This window comes from Oryzias melastigma, linkage group LG22 (genome assembly GCF_002922805.2).
Source record: "Oryzias melastigma strain HK-1 linkage group LG22, ASM292280v2, whole genome shotgun sequence".
NCBI lineage: Eukaryota > Metazoa > Chordata > Actinopteri > Beloniformes > Adrianichthyidae > Oryzias > Oryzias melastigma.
The window spans coordinates 18,429,948-18,446,205 of NC_050533.1; the positions used below are offsets into that span (position 1 = coordinate 18,429,948).

At 37.5% G+C, this 16,258-nt stretch overlaps 2 protein-coding genes and 1 long non-coding RNA gene across 12 annotated transcripts in view; 2 read left to right on the forward strand and 1 right to left on the reverse strand.

Moving 5' to 3' along the window:
* Positions 1-5,999, forward strand: part of LOC112142367 (apoptosis-stimulating of p53 protein 1) — a 62,136-nt gene extending 56,137 nt beyond the window's left edge. For all 8 annotated transcript variants that reach the window (XM_024265681.2, XM_024265708.2, XM_036209853.1 and 5 more), the window contains 8 exons: positions 158-308; positions 386-423; positions 499-866; positions 949-1,086; positions 2,439-2,572; positions 2,878-3,044; positions 3,132-3,331; positions 4,848-5,999. In XM_024265681.2, the coding sequence (XP_024121449.1) occupies positions 158-308; positions 386-423; positions 499-866; positions 949-1,086; positions 2,439-2,572; positions 2,878-3,044; positions 3,132-3,331; positions 4,848-4,889 (1,238 nt within the window). In that variant the 3' untranslated portion in view covers positions 4,890-5,999. The remainder of the gene's footprint in view (positions 1-157; positions 309-385; positions 424-498; positions 867-948; positions 1,087-2,438; positions 2,573-2,877; positions 3,045-3,131; positions 3,332-4,847) is intronic.
* An 84-nt stretch (positions 6,000-6,083) lies between these two features.
* On the forward strand, positions 6,084-10,028 carry sdsl (serine dehydratase-like). Of its 3 annotated transcripts, none has more exons than XM_024265749.2 (9): positions 6,084-6,163; positions 6,913-7,113; positions 7,192-7,228; positions 7,295-7,434; positions 7,500-7,588; positions 7,654-7,887; positions 7,962-8,092; positions 8,693-8,779; positions 9,474-10,028. In XM_024265749.2, the coding sequence occupies exons 2-9, from the start codon at positions 6,967-6,969 to the stop codon at positions 9,575-9,577; spliced, it is 969 nt and encodes a 322-aa protein (XP_024121517.1). In that variant the 5' UTR covers positions 6,084-6,163; positions 6,913-6,966; the 3' UTR covers positions 9,578-10,028. The 3 variants fall into 3 exon arrangements, with proteins under 3 accessions (XP_024121517.1, XP_024121508.1, XP_024121499.1); XM_024265740.2 differs by lacking the exon at positions 6,084-6,163 and adding an exon at positions 6,313-6,546; XM_024265731.2 differs by lacking the exon at positions 6,084-6,163 and having other exon boundaries at positions 6,558-7,113.
* Positions 10,029-13,613: 3,585 nt separating this feature from the next.
* LOC112150171 lies at positions 13,614-16,140 on the reverse strand. Its single transcript, XR_002919910.2, has 2 exons — positions 15,349-16,140; positions 13,614-13,894 (listed from the first exon to the last, which is right to left on the reverse strand). It is a non-coding gene; the product is annotated as an uncharacterized LOC112150171 (long non-coding RNA).
* Between the last annotated feature and the right edge of the window lie 118 nt (positions 16,141-16,258).

Sequence of the window (16,258 nt, forward strand, 5' to 3'; positions counted from 1 at the left end):
TGCTGCTGTCTTAACATTTCTGATTCCACAACCCCTGACCCCGGTCATCAGCAGAGAGCAGTGCAGAGAGGTTCTGGAAGACAGGGGGGCGGTGGATCTGAAGGACCACAGCTGGACAGCTTTGTTCTGTGAATTTAAACGTCTGTGTCCCCCACAGCTCACTCGCAGCTCCGATACCAGAGTGATGCCGATCTGGAGGTTCTCCGGCGGCGTCTCAGCAACGCTCCACGACCCCTGAAGAAGAGAAGCTCCATCACTGAACCCGAGGGCCCTCAGGGGCCCAACATCCAGAAGCTGCTTTACCAGAGGTCATTTTGAACACATTAAAGGAATTCAAGCTAATTTTTTTTAAATTCAGCTAAAAATATGTTGCTGTGATGTACAGATTCAACACATTGGCTGGAGGCATGGAGGGGGTTTCGGGTAAGAACCTTATAGATGTTTTAGAGACATTAAAATAATAGCAAAAAACATTAAAAGCTTCCTCTTTTGTTGCAGCCAACACTTTCTACCAGCCTGACAGTCTGTTAGGAGAAACCGACATCATCCATTCAGCTAACGGAGGTGCAGATCCCAGTGACAAGCATGTCAGCATGGCGGCTGTCGAGGTCAAAGGTCAAAAAGTGAGCCTGGAGCCCCGCCGCTCGTCTCCTCCTTTATCCACTCCGGAAGCATCCAAAGAGGCGGCCTCAGCGGAGAGCAGCAGCAGCCACGTCTCCTCCTCTCCACCCATCAGCACAGCTCCTGCACCTGCAAAGCTGGACGACCAGAACAACAACCACCAAAGAGGATCCAGTCCTGGTCACAACGCAGAGAGACACAACCCCCCCTCTCCGCTGCCCCCTGCCCCTCCCTCACTGCCCAAGGTAGAAAGACTTCAAAACTCAGAATCAAATGGAACTGTCTTCACTGAGGCAAGGTTGATTTGTGTTCTGGTTTTTCCTGCAGACAAAGCGGAGCAACCTGAAGAAGCCTTCATCGGAGCGGACGGGACACGGTCTGAGGGTGAAGTTCAACCCTCTGGCTCTGCTGCTGGACGCCTCCTTAGAGGGGGAGTTTGATCTGGTGCAGAGGATCATCTATGAGGTGAAGAATACCAGCATCTCCCTCTGTTAGAAGATTCATATACTCTTTGTAAATACAAAAATCCTAAATGTTACTATATTTCTTTAAAGTGTAGGATTTTAGCTGTTCCTTGTTAGATAGAGTCGTTGAAAGGGAGTTGTGATTGTGGGAAGTTTGAGGTCAAACATGTTTGTTTTGGCCTGAGCAGCTTTACAGATGAACTAGAAAAACATACTGTAGACAAAACACTTAACTGCATTCTTCTTACAAAGCTTAAAATGCAAAAAAAAAGAATGTTAGGGTCGCCAGATATAATAGTATTTGTCGACCAAAATGTGCGGCGGGGGTTATGGGGTGATGATGTTCCGGTCTTTGACTTCCTCCCGATGATTTTCAGCCACCATCTTTTCTGCCAAAAAATTGAGAAATCACCATAAAGTGACATGTTTGTGCTTAAAAATAGATTTCATAGTCTACCATATTGTAAAAAGTAGTGGGCCAAATGTAGAGCCTTGATGGACGCCACGTGTAAGTGGAATGGGAAAAACAAATCATTATCATCATGCTCAGGAGTCACCAACACATCACAGAAATGTAATAATCATTTTAAAACCTTTATCCCCCAAAAATAATCTTTTTTGAGAGCTTTAATTTACACGAACAAAATATTTTACCATCTAGAGTATAAGTCGCATCGGCCCAAAAATACAAAGTAATGAAGAAATAATCATATATGAGTCGCACTGGATTATAAGACACACGTTCGGGAGAAGTTTATTTAACAAAATACTGAAACAAATCATAATAACTGTGACTTATAGTCCGAAAAATATGATAACACCGGAGTTTTAGCTCCAGTGTTGACATTCTTTTGACTTAAATTTCATTCCAGCAGATTCTGAAGCAGAAAAGCGGCATTGCGCTGAAATGCAACACTTTATAGCAGTGAAGCGCTTATGCAGTCAGTTGATTCTGTTGCAGAGAATAGAGATGTAGCGTAGTCTTCCAAAATGTCAAAAAAGCCGATATACAAAGCCACTTTTCTTTTTACCAGATTCATGTAGATTGCCTAAACGGTTACAGATTTACAGGTTTAAAAATACAAAACTAATTGGTCTTGGTCGCTGTTCATCCGACAGTTCTGAGCTGTGATTTTAATTCTTTTTAAGTAAAACACACGCACATTTTTTGTTATGTAACCACAATGCCAGTACACCCACATGCAGCATCAACACATTTGCCACCTTCTTTTGCACCACCTCCATGGTAAAACATGAAACTTTTATTTTGTCTTTTCTTTGAATTTTTTAAATTATCTTGTAACTTCTGCATTTCTAACACTATTTGTTAACATTTTATTCTTCCATTTTTAGGTGGAAAACCCCAGCATGCCCAACGACGAAGGCATTACTCCCCTCCACAACGCCGTCTGCGCTGGTCACCACCACATCGTGAAGTTCCTGCTGGACTTTGGAGTCAACGTTAACGCGGCCGACAGTGACGGATGGTCAGTTCCCCCGTTCAGCCATGAAACCATGCAGAAAGATGAATGTGCGGCTGCTGAAGGGCTCCGGGGAGTATGAGTAATGAACAGTGTGTGGAGGCAATGCTGAAGCTGAGCACACAGACAGCTGTGACACAAACAAATGACTTCGTTTTTGACTCCAGTAACACAATAACAGCAGCGATCCCTGCGGTTAACGGGACTGAATAAGGGATGCATCTATTATGAACGCGCTTGTTCTCTAAAACGAAGCATCTTTCTTTCTTCATCCTAATAACTGTGCTACTGTCCCCCCTCACGTCCTGCAGGACTCCTCTTCACTGTGCCGCCTCGTGCAACAGCGTTCACCTCTGTAAGATGCTGGTGGAGTCCGGAGCGGCCATTTTCGCCACAACAATCAGTGACGTTGAAACTGCAGCGGACAAATGTGAAGAAATGGAGGAGGGCTACACTCAGTGTTCTCAGTTCCTGTATGGTGGGTACAGCACAATTTAGGAGTGGCACCACCAACAAGAGATCTGCTTTATGTACAGCAACAGATTCAAAGGTTTGTCGGTCACAGGTGTGCAGGAGAAGTTGGGTGTGATGAACAAAGGCTTGGTGTACGCGCTGTGGGACTACGCCGCCCAGGAGGCCGACGAGCTCTCCTTCAGCGAGGGGGATGCCATAACGGTGCTGCGTCGCCGTGACGACACTGAAACAGACTGGTGGTGGGCACGACTGAACGACCGCGAGGGATACGTTCCCAGAAACCTCCTGGGGGTGAGAAAACACGAACGATTTCCTTGTGGTGGTGAATGGGAAGGCGTTAAAGGCTTTTCACACTGAGATGAACAAGAACAGTCAAGCGTTCACACTGGACCAGCAGGGAGGGGCTTCTTCTTATTATTATTTTTTATGGTTTACTAGCCCATTTTCAACTCTTACAGTTGGAAGAGGCTTGGTGTAAAAATGTCAAGTTTTGTTAATCTTACTTCAGGGTTTACATCACTACCAAAACCGAGTCCCTGATTGGTCCAAGTTCAACTTATTCAATTTTTTTTTAATCACTTAATTTTTATTAAGTTTTACAAATGTTTTGGAACAGTTTAAATTGTACAATAAAGCAGAAGAATATAATAATATGTATATAAAAACCTATGTACACAGAATTAGAATATTAAACAAAAATAACAAATACTTTAATACTAATAGAAATAAGAGTGAATATAAATAGTAATAAGGTAAAATAATAATAGAAACAAATAAAAGTACACTATGCACAGCTTATTGAAACAAGACTTATTTTACTTTTGATGCATGTTTTTTGGCTGCACATTTATTATATAGAATGTGATAACAGAGTTAGGAACTTCCATAGCAACACTTGAACGCCAGAGTTTTAGCTTGTTTGCGTAGACTTTTCATTGGAAGAGGACACTTGAACGTACATTGCTAAAGGCAGTGTGAGCATGGCTTTAGTTTCAACATTTTTCTCAAAACATTCATTTATTTTTGCAATTTCTTCCTTTCAAAACAGTTTCCTTATTTAATAAACAGCCAGTTTCTTGTTCGTTTACTCATATTTTTTTTAACCAACTTAAATCTTTTGTCTTCTTCACACTTAGGCCTTCTTGTCCAATCAACCTACTAACTTTGTGGCTATTTGCTGCAATTTAGCATATTTTGACACTTTTAACTTCAACAAAATTGATTTAAGTCAAATACTAAAATAAGTCTAATTTGAAGTTGCAAAAACAATTGTATTTTTGTGACTTTGTGTGTTGGCCACATAAAATATAATTGTGGTTCTTGCTAAGAAAATACTTACAAAAATATTCCAGACATAGGTTTTGACATGCCAATCTGTATATATTGAAATAAACACATTTAACAAAATCATCTAACCGGCATTTATGACAGTTTTGTTCCATTTCTATGGAATTTTGATCTTTACAGCTTTTAACATGTGCCTGTTTCAATTGTAAAAGATTTATTAGAGCTATACGCTGTTGGATGTTGGATGTGTATTTTCACAATAAAAGTCTAGATGCTGATGAAACTGATGATGAGAATATGGTGCAGAAGGAAGGAAATGGAGATCAATTAGCTGGAAAATGTGGATAAGAAAAGCTCCTGGACCAAAACAGAGAGTTAAATACGAATAAATGAGAGCATGAGAGTGACAGCAAGAAGGCCGTCACTTCCAGAGGCGGACAGTCGTCGTCCTGATATTCAACCACCTTGAGAACTATGTTAACACGATGTAGTGACCCGCTCCGTCTTGCTCTCTCCACAGCTGTATCCAAGGATCAAACCCAGACAACGCTCGCTGGCATGAAGCCCAGACCACCAGACACGCCGGCAGAAGCCACGTGCACGCCGAAACACGACAAAGAGAAAGAGGAGCATGCAGTTCGGAAACAGAGACGGAAAACTGAACTGAGGATGGGAAAGAAAATGGCAGAGACTGCATTTAGTCTGAATGTAGCAGAACCAATTCATGGTAGAAGCATTGTTTTTTTTACCGGCCTGGATTCCTGGATCCACTGCTCGACCGGCTTCACAAGAATTCAGCAGCATGTGAAAGGTGCTGAAAAAAAAATTCAATTTAACTTTTGGATGCAACTTCAACTTTAAAGCAGCTTTAGAAAATGAAAAATATGATGTTTTCAAGTTCTATGTGATATTCTCCAAAGAATTTACCATTAGCCGTCACTTGACCTTTTTTATGGTTTTAATAGCCAAAGAAAAAATGGTGAAAGGAGGTGAAAGAAAGTGCATTTTGAATGTGAAGATGGAGAGAAAGGAAGACAAAAGGTGTATGAAAGTTCTCGATTGGGTGAAAAAAGGGTTTTATTGGAAGTCATTTTCATGTCAATGTTGTTTTGACAGTGAAAAGCAGAAGAAAAGAAGTAAGTGGGTTTAAAAAGTGGCTGATTTTTATAGTTCAGAATAAAGAGGCAGGCTCCTATTATAACAGACAACTGACTGAATTCACTGATGAGATAAAGTGTTCCCTAAAAACAAAAACCACAGTGTTAAAAGATTTAATCAGCTCTTATTAAGTCAGCCTCTGTTTCGAATGTAACAAACTATGAAATGTTTCAGTGTTATTATTTTTCTCACCTTTTCATTAGTGTTATGTTTAATAACCCTTAAGTTTATTTAAAACAAAACAATTTTTTTGTATTTCTATGAATAAATATAACTAGTATACCTTTGATTTTCTGTCAATAATGACTCGCTTCTGCCACCTAGTGTACAGAAAGGGTTTGACAAATGAAAGATCTGGTTACCAAACCCCCTGCTGTATGAAATATGAAGCAATAAGCTGAAGGATGTTTGATGTGATGGTTGAAGATGATTTTTTTGAGTATGAATCATCACTCTGTGTATATGCAAGCTGTAACTGTACATGTAATGTGCAATAATAAAAGTTTAATCCCTGCAAGGAGTGAAAGCTGAGCCCTCTTTCTAGCTGGAGTAAACATGCGCACGCATCACATCATAAAAAAAAAGAGTAAAGTCTTCAGAATAATACTTTGGACTTTAAAGCTTGTGTGTTTTTTGCTTCGCCATCATTAAATCCTCCACCTAAGAAAAATAATACAGGTAATGTTTCTCCTACTTGCATCACTTTATATCCTTCTAAAGTTTGATTTTTCAATTCTTAAATAAATATAGCTACGTTTAATTTAAATAATAATGTAGCAGGACAAGAACCTTTCTTTTTTTTCCAAATAGTGAATTTCTGTTCTGTTTCGGGCGTTTTCTTTTGAAATAATTTTAATGTTAGCGCTAAAATATAAAATGTTTATAAAGTAATTCTTAGAAAGCAAAATCACGGTCACTTTTATTTTTTAAATCTTGACCGGAAGTGGTCGCGCTAGCTTAACCTGTTGTTTTGCTAAATGCTACTACCTACATCTGTGTTAATATTATTATTAAAATTGTTTGTTATTACGAAAATTAGGCAAATAAATTGAAGCATTAAAGTATGATTAACTAAGCTTTATTAAATTGCAATATTGTATGCTGCGTATGTTTATTGTTTACGTTACGTTTAATTGCACCTTTATGTAGCGGTTATCTTCGTCGAAGTTGTAGGGTTTTTTTTAAAGCTAAAGCAATATTTTTCATAATACTGTCTTGGGTTCTTTAGATAGCAAAAAGTTAACTTTTCTACTTATGCAAGCTTTTTGTTATATCGTGTTATTTATGTAATAAACTTGTTTTTACGAAACAGTTATATAATATTTAACACGCATTGTTAGCTCTGATTTTTTTTCTGAGTGTGCCTGAACGCATCACAGATCCAAGTTAACCAACACATTCTTCCCCCTGATTTCCAAACCTTTCAGAGCTCCTGCAGCCTCAGGCTCCCCCTCTGAACGGCTTTGAGCTCCAGCAGCACCATGGCCCAGCACTTTCACCTGAATACACCTCTGCTGGAGAGTGTCAGCATGTCCAAACGAGCAGGAACCACCGTCTACTTGAAGATGGAGAGTTCCCAGCCCTCTGGTTCTTTTAAGATCCGGGGAATCGGACACCTGTGCCAGCAGGTGGTAACTTGAGTGTGATTCTTTTTTAAAAATCCAAGTTTTCTCTATTTTTAAAACAAGTTTCATTCATAATTTCAGCTCTCCAGACAATCTACAGGAGTCGTCTGCTCGTCGGGTATCGCCTGCACTAATTCGTTTTGTCTTTAGGCTTTGGGGTGTTTTATAATAGTGGGTTTTCCAGGTGGGAATGCAGGTATGGCTGCAGCCTACGCAGCCAGGAAACTTGGCGTGCCCGCCACCATCGTAGTTCCTGCCTCCACTCCACAGCTGGTGGTGGAGAGACTCAAGGATGAGGGCGCCACTGTCCGGATTGCAGGGAAGGTGAGGTGTGATGGAATGAAGCACGACTTCAGAAAAAGAAAATTCCACTTCGCTCTTCTGCTCAGGTTTGGGATGAAGCCAACGCAGAGGCTCTCAGACTGGCAGAAACCGAAAGGCTGACGGTCATTCCTCCTTTTGATCATCCTTTACTTTGGTAAAAGGACATTGTTACCCATTATAGTGACTTTTCCTGGAAGTGATTCACGTTTTTGATCACAGGGAAGGCCACGCCAGCATGATTGCAGAGATCGCAGCCTCTCTGGGTCCTGGAGTGAAGCCTGGGGCTGTGCTGCTCTCTGTGGGTGGAGGAGGCCTCTTCTGTGGGGTTGTCCAGGGCCTGAAGGATGCGGGCTGGAAGGACGTGCCCATCATCGCCATGGAGACAGTGGGGGCTGACTGTTTCAATGCTGCCATTAGAGCAGGGAAGCTAGTCACTTTAGATGACATCACCAGGTCAGATTTGATTGAAATGATAAATATTTCTGCATGTTTTGTTGTCGTTGCGGGTTTTATCTGTGTTTCCCCAGCGAAGCGAAATGTCTCGGAGCAAAGACGGTCTGCAAACAAGCCTTTGATTATAGCCAGTGTGGCGAGATGACCATCATCTCAGAGGTGGTGACGGACCAGCAGGCTCTGCAGGCCGTCCTCAACTTCCTGGGTTTGTGTTTCTTATGTTAAATATGCTAACATTTATTTATTTGTTCTCATGAGTCAAACTCCTTGCTATATTACTCAAAAGTTGTTTTTTTTAATACGTGCACATTGTTTTCCTTCATAGGTCATATTTATCATTTTTTTGTTGTGTGTTTTTTGTTACTAAAAAAACTTTTGCTCTATTGTAAAAGCATTCCCAGTGCTATTTTGTTTAAGGTTATGGCGTTCCCTCACTAGTAAGCTGCCATAAGAACATGTTAAAAACACCTCTTTCATCGGAGTGGGTCTTTAATGATTGTAGAAGCCTCAACCTAACTCCTTGTACTTTGGCCTTTGATCATGAAATGAGTTCCTTTTTTCCTCTTTTTTTGTCTGTTTTTTTTTCTTTTAGATTTTGCTGCCTTCATGGTAAAGTCATTAAATAATGTGAATCGATGGATTTTCATGAAACATTTTTCTTTAAATTCTAAAGAGCTGAATTGAAATCAGCGAAGATTAGACCAAAGGAGTCACAATAAAATGAACTAAACAGATGAAAGTTCTTATCATTTGTTCTGTTTGTTGCTTGATGACATTTGTGGTTTGTTTGGTGGCTGTCTTGCAGATGAGGAGCGTGTGCTGGTGGAGATGGCGTGTGGAGCTGCGCTCGCCGCTGTTTACGGCGGCCTCATAGGCAGATTGCAGACTGAGGGTACCATGATAAATAGTACATCGCCCCGCCCATTGACTGAATATGAGAACTGGACTGAGTGGGTGTGATGTCACCACCAAAAAAATGACTTACGGGCACTTCAACCAAATGAAGTCAAGTCAGTCACTATTCTTTCATGATATTGACATCGCCATGTTGGAGATAGAAATCATCAATTTCTGAGTCAATGTTTCTATGGCAACCACTCCCACCAATCAGGAGTGAGCTTGTTAGAAGTCCCCACCTCTTTAACTTGAAAGCGGGCTCTGGAGAAACTGTCAATCAAACTTTTGAAACCACATTATTGGTATCTGACTTGTCAATTTATAACGAAGAATTTTCACTGCAGACCAATTATTATAAAAAACAAATGAACATTAGCAAGAACATGTGAAATAAGGTAGCTGAGCAAGAAGTGTGATTCTGACAACTAGAATGACTGAGTAAAAGCTTTTTAGTTCTCTAAAAAAGTCTACAGGATTTCTGATTCTTGGAACCAGTGCGTACTTCCTGTTTGGAACACAAGGGGGCGTGGTCATTCAGTTCAGTTCTCATATACAGTCAATGGCCCCTACTTAAATTTCTCTTGTTCTGTCAATTACAGTACTCTAAGCAAAAGTAAATCATTTTAATACATGTTCAAAAGCGGAATTCTGTGCATACATACCATTCCGTAATCTTTCTGTCTTTCTAGGGCGCCTTCCTGCTCCTTTGGGCCCCCTGGTGGTAATAGTGTGCGGTGGCAGCGGCGTCAACACGGAGCAGCTGACGGCACTGAAGCAAAAACTACTTGCTTAAAGCAGAAACATTCAAACTTTTTTTAAGAAACCCACGTTTTAGCCATCTGTGTTCACAGCAGGTGGTTGTAATGTATGGAATCTAACAATCTGCTCCACCCACATCAAGATCAAGTTTATTTTTTGTCAAAAGCCCTTTAGGATGATGGTCTTCCTGAATAATTATGACAGCTTTCTTACAAAATGGAGCAACTCTAATAAAAAAGTAACTTCCTAGTTTGAAATATGTAGTATAAATAAGACATTTCTTTTTATTATAGATTCAGTTAGCACCCACGGTTCTCAGCACAGAAAAGTATGAAATGCAATTAATACATTTTTGGGGAGGAAATCCCCTTAAAATTCTAAATTTATGTTAAAGGGTAAAGATATTTGCAGTTGTTTAAATGAAAGCATAAACACAGTTCAAAATGTGAAATGTGTCCGTTGAAATAAATATCTTTAAGAAGAAACTCTTATTGTAGTTCCATATGTGTCCAGGAGATGGTGCCACAGTTCACTTTTTTAAATCAATGATTTCAATTGTTAAAGGGGAAAAAACTAAAACAGTCACTGAAATAACATGAAAGTGACTAAAATCAGAAAAAAATATCATTTTCTGAGAATCAAACCTTGCTATTAAAATGTTAAACTGAAGCATTTAAAATGATAAGTGATTAAAAAACTGTAAACAAGTGATGGTGCTTTTACCTCAATATTTCCCAGCATAACTTTTTTGTCCCACAACTGTCCATTTGACTATAGTGTATTTCTCTGTATTAAGAGAACTAGTAACATTTCTAGCATATTTGTGTATTCTTTTATACAGCTTGTGTATTTGAGTTTTAGTGCCTCTCAAGTTGTTTTTTTATCCCATCAGCTGAGACTTTTCCTAATTTATTCACCCAAAATGTTAGATTTAGTCACTTGTCCTGCATGCAGAAGTCATTACCATGGAAACAGCTCATCACTGCTCCGTGAGTGTGACTGCAGAACCATCAGTGGAACAGAAAAACTTGCTTTTTCACCATATCAACATTTGAACAGGGTACCAGGTTCTTGACTGAACAGATCCCATAATCTACTCTGTAGATTTCATCAGCAGTGATGTACAGAAATCTAATTATGATCCATTAACTCTCACTGAAACAAAACAGATGCAAAAGGAAGACACACTGTTAAACTTTTATGAGTGGGAAAAAGGTCACTATTAAATTATTGATAATAAATACATAAATATAACTGAACCCAGACAGCTAAGGCAGGTAGTGTTCCTCTAAATCCTGCTAAGTTCTTCCTCATCTTCCATTTAAAAGGAGTTTTTCTTCCCGCATTGCTCTCTCGGTACAGACGTTTCAGGAACTGATAGTTATATTCAGAGAATCCAGCATTATTGGAATTATCTGAAAAGAATTGTATCATAAAATGTGTGATTATTTGTGCTCGGTTTAATGATGTGATCTGTGAATTGGAGCTTTATATATTTCCCAAACATGATTTCAGTAATTAGAGAAATGAAGTTTTTGGATTTGGATTAACTTGGACCATCGATGTAAAAACCCCCAAAATGGTGATTGGAGATCAGACCATTCCAAAGCATCGCTCCAAGTGCTGAAAAATTCATGAATTTAAGGCAAAAATATCATCTTGATTGGCCAAGAAGAAAGATGTTTTTTTTCTTTTTTTCTAATAATAAATGTATTATTTATTGACTTGTCTTACAATGAAGGAAGTTTGTTTTTCTTTTTATTTGTTAACCTAAAGAACATGATTTAACACAGATTAAAAGTCAAAAGGATTTTGAAATTTTCAGTTCTTCTGTGCAAGATTACTTTAGTTTAAGAGAAGCCTAAAAAAATCAGAAAAAAAAATTCTAATATAAACTAAAATCCAGCATGAACTAAAAGTTTTATTCATTTATCTTAAAAACAGAATCTGTCTTTAGAGCAAAAGGAAATCAGAATAGTAATTCTTGCTTGTAAACTATCAAATTCGTTTTAACCTCAATTTGAAACATCAAAATCCAACAGATCATTTTATAATCTCAAAAAAAAGAAATGGAATTCCTTTATTTATGGTCTGAAGACCTTTGATTTAATCCAGTGTGGATGAAAACATCAACATGTTCTTGTTCCGCCTCACGAGGTCACACACGGTGAGAAACACGCCGATGTAAATCCTGCTGCAGAATCAAACGCTTCCAGAGGAAAACTCCATCATCAGGTGTCCTCTCATTTCCCCACCTGTCTGGGAGGCGGCTTACTCCTCCACAAATGACCCCGTGTGCGATCACCAGACCGCTCGTCTGATGTCTGCGCTGCTGGCAGATGGAGGAGCTGATGGGAAGATTCCCAGAACAAGATGAAGGAGGTGATCTGCTGAGGCCAGAGAGCTATCAGCAAAACAAAAGACATATAAATGTGCTTCAAATAATGTTTCACGTTACTTTTTAATCTCAATTTTCTACATTAGAACATCAGATGGTTAAAGAAATATTTTCCCTCAAAAACATAAAATATTATTAAAATATATGATATAAAAATATGTATAATTGTATATATATGGAAGTCAAACAAATAAATATATGTAATTTATATAATATAATAAATAAATTATATAATTCTATTACATTGAATTGTTTAACAATCCAAAATAATCTGTTTTATCCAAAAAACTACTTACATAATAAATAAATTATCTATGTTTATCCCTAAATATAGATTCATTTTTCATTAAATGTACTTTATAAAAGTTAAAACACTTTTTTCAAATGTTTTGGGGAAGAATTCTCTTTAAAATTTTAACCCAAACTAAGATGTTTTTCTTGTATTCTATATTGTATTTTATTTGGATTAGCAGTGGGTCCTCCGAATTAAAAATATACATTATTATTTACTGATATCTGTGTCAAAAATGCAAAGAATATGTTAGAACACTTTAAATTTCAGAAGAGCTTTTAGTTTATCTATTTTTTGTCTTTTACTGTCTTTTATTTGCAGTATGTGTATGATTGGCTGTGATTTTATGGATTTGTTTTCTTTTGAGGAGCACTTCGTGATTTTTAACTGGGAAAGGTGCAATAGAACTAAATATTTACTATATTATTTAGTTACATTTAATCTTTGTGACAATAATGGTGTTCTACAAAACGTATCTTTTTTTTAATTGAAAATACTAATATTAAATCTCAGAAGTGTGTTTGTATTTTTAGGAGATTCATTTATAAGATATCATCAAGAATTCAAGCAAAAAAAAAATGTGTGTATTGTTGATTACAATACAAATGTGGCCTACATTAACAACACTAATAAACTCTGTAGAGGAGTGGATGGATTTCTATGGATTTTGACAAAAAAAATCCTTTGATAAAAGTCTATAATTAAACTTGTGAGAACAACATAACAGCAAAGTGTGCAATCATGTTCTCTGAGGAAGCGTCTCTTTTGTGTTTGAGCTTCAAAATCTGCCAACAAAACAACAAAAATATAGTTTCCATTCAATATTTAAATGAAACTCCCTCAAAATCGTATTATTTTTCAAATGCATCCTCTAAACATGACATATTTCTTGTGTGTTTTTGCTGAGAAGCACTCGCCACTGTTTTGAGCTTGAATCACATCTTGGCTCTTGATTACCATGGCAACCACATGATGACATGGGAGTATAAAAATAAGCTCCAAATCAAACGGTATAGGTGTCATTCTGAGATGAAACGGCCTCTCAAAGCATCATTAATAAAGTGTGTTAAACTCTGATTTCATTTACTGACTCACATCAGCAGGATGAGCTTCACTGTGATGTCGTCTCCTGAAACAAAATTTGATCAGTCTCCTCATGAGGGACGGGTGTCAGTCAGTTCTGAACAATACTTTGACGTGTTTTTGATGAAAGCAGACTAGAGTCAGGTCACAGAGGTTGAAGAGTGAGCAGTCATGTGCATAATTACAGGTATTCTACCTGCACTTTCTCTGAACATCTGCCATAAACAAGCCAGTAGAAATTCTAATTTTCTTTGAAATGTGCCAAACTCTATTTAAGAATAAAAGTCAGAAGGAGCATTTATTCTTTTCTATAATTTTTATTCCTGAAGTTTGGAGATTTGTTCGTTCTCCACATCGATGCTGCATCCTTGACACAGATCTGTGGCTCTTCAGTGAGAGGTGTCAGTGGGCTGATGCGTGTGGGATGGAAACCACACAGTCATTGTTTGGAGGCAGACAGAACACACTTCCTGTTGATTTTTGAAGCTGCAAACAGTTCTTAGGAATCAGAGTCCTGCTGATTCTTCCTCTCCAGCAATCAGAGAATGATTAAAAACTGCACGATGAGGCATAAATCACTGGAAAAGAAACATAAACTAATGAAAGCGTTACTTTGACACATTATATTGATGAGGAGATTTCTTTATAATTTTCAATTTAAGTAGATACATTTGTATCAATTTTGTTAGCTCCCATCTTCTACAGGTCAAACTTTTTTGCAACTTAATACAATTTCCCAAGATACTAATAGACAATCTTTAGCACAATTTGGATCAAATGCAGTAAAATATTCCATTATCCACGTTAATTATAACCTTTTTAGTGGATGTTAAAAAGCTGTTCGATCTCAGCACTAAAGAGGGAGTTTTTCACATTAGCTAATAAGCTCCATAAGGTATAATTAAGTTTCTTACATAATGTAACGACACAAAAACAAACACACAGTGGCAGTGGTAGCATTATATAACAGCCAGGATAAATTAACGAGTCCACAGCCTTTGTAGGGAATATCTCTGTTACATTTGGTTTGTAGCTTAGCATCTGTTGACTAAAAACAACAAATCTGCTGTTTTTATTAAAAAGCAAGAAAAAAAGCTACATTTTATTTTAAATATTGTTCCCAAAAAAAGTTATTAAACATACAACTAAGGAGGTTTCGGTGAAGCCGTTTTATTTTGTAGGTTTATTTACTATAACTATCGTGCTAACTAAGCTGTTAGCATCTGAAGCCAAATGATTTAGAAAATACAACTTTGGAAAAGGCTCAAAACAGTTTATTTACAAAAGCACCAATTTGTATTTACCATTTTAGAACGTTTTTTTTATCATTCCAGAGTGTCATAATCCATTTAAATGGAACCAAGTTTTTGTAACTGTATTTTACTTCAGTTTTCTATGAATTTCTCTGGGTTGCCATGTTCTTCTCTGGAAAAGCCTCCAGTTGACCCCATTGAACAAAACTATGAGAGTACAATATAATAATCTTTGTTTTTTCCTTGCACACAAATAAAAAAAACATCCATGTACACTAAAGTGAATTAATCATTTGTGACCTAAAGGTTAATTATGTTTATCTCTTTTCTTGTTTATGTTGTGATCATAGAGCTTAAAGGCATAATAATCTACGGAATGATGTGATCTGTTTTAAATGGACTGACCTTTCATTAGTTTATAGTTTTGACTTATTGACCACCGTTTCTCCCCCAGCTAAATAGTTTTTTTTTATAAGTTACATGTTTTTTTGCCTTGTTTATTCGATTTGCTTTTCAGAAATACCTTTATGATTCTTATTATTTAGAAAAGTGCCTTAATCCTTAAGCTTTAATATGTTGAATACATTTTAAAAAGAAAATCTGCACTTAATTTGACTGTATTAGTTAAAAAGATATTTGATTGTTTAAAGGATTCATGGACAAGACGAGGGTCATCAACTGTACTATTTATTACCCTTTAAAAGTACCAAAATCAGAGCAAACACCCCCCACATTGCTATCTGTCATTTATTGTCCCTGTCTAAAAATATTTTACTTACCTGAAATGAACAGTTTTGGGCTAAAAAAAAAAAAAAAAGAAACAAATAAATAAGCACCGAGTTGGGTTTGAACCAGCGACCTCTTGATTGTAAGCACGGGAGTTTAACCGCTAGGCTAGCTAGAAACCGGAAGTACATCACACAGCTTTGTGCATACAGTGCATGGATCAAGCAACCAACTGTACTAGTTGATTACCTTTTAAAAGTGCCAAAATCAAAACAAACACCCCCCACATTGCTATTTTGTCATTTATTGCCCTTGTATATTCTTTAAAAAAATTATTTACCTGAATTGAACAGTTTTGGGATTAAAAAAAAAAGAAACAAACAAATAAGCCCCGAGTTGGGTTTGAACCGGCAATCTCTTGTTTGTTAGCGCGGGAGTTTAACCGCTAGACTATCTAGAAACCGGAAGTACGTCACACAGCTTTGTGCATCCAGTCTATGGATTGAGCAACCAACTGTACTATTTGATTACCTTTTAAAAGTGCCAAAATCAAAACAAACACCCCCCACATCGATATTTTGTCATTTATTGCCCTTGTATATTCTTTAAAAAAATGATTTACCTGAATAGAACAGTTTTGGGATTAAAAAAAAAGAAACAAACAACTAAGCCCTGAGTTGGGTTTGAACCGGCAATCTCTTGTTTGTTAGCGCGGGAGTTTAACCGCTAGACTATCTAGAAACCGGAAGTACGTCACACAGCTTTGTGCATCCAGTCTATGGATTGTGCAACCAACTGCACGATTTGATTACCCTTTAAAAGTACTAAAAATCTCAACAAACACCCCCCACATTGCTCTTTTGTCATTTAAAAGCAAATTGCTTTTAAGGTAACAAGAAAACAAAACTAAAGAAGAACAATTATTTTTTCATAGCTTTTGCATAATCTTTGAAACTGTTTGGC

Coding starts and splice junctions, on each gene's coding strand:
- sdsl (XM_024265749.2), top strand. CDS start 6,967: ATGGCCCAGCACTTTCACCTGAATACACCTCTGCTGGAGAGTGTCAGC. Junction 7,229..7,294: donor AGGAGTCGTCTGCTCGTCGG/GTATCGCCTGCA, acceptor TGGGTTTTCCAG/GTGGGAATGCAGGTATGGCT. Junction 7,589..7,653: donor TTTGATCATCCTTTACTTTG/GTAAAAGGACAT, acceptor TTTTGATCACAG/GGAAGGCCACGCCAGCATGA.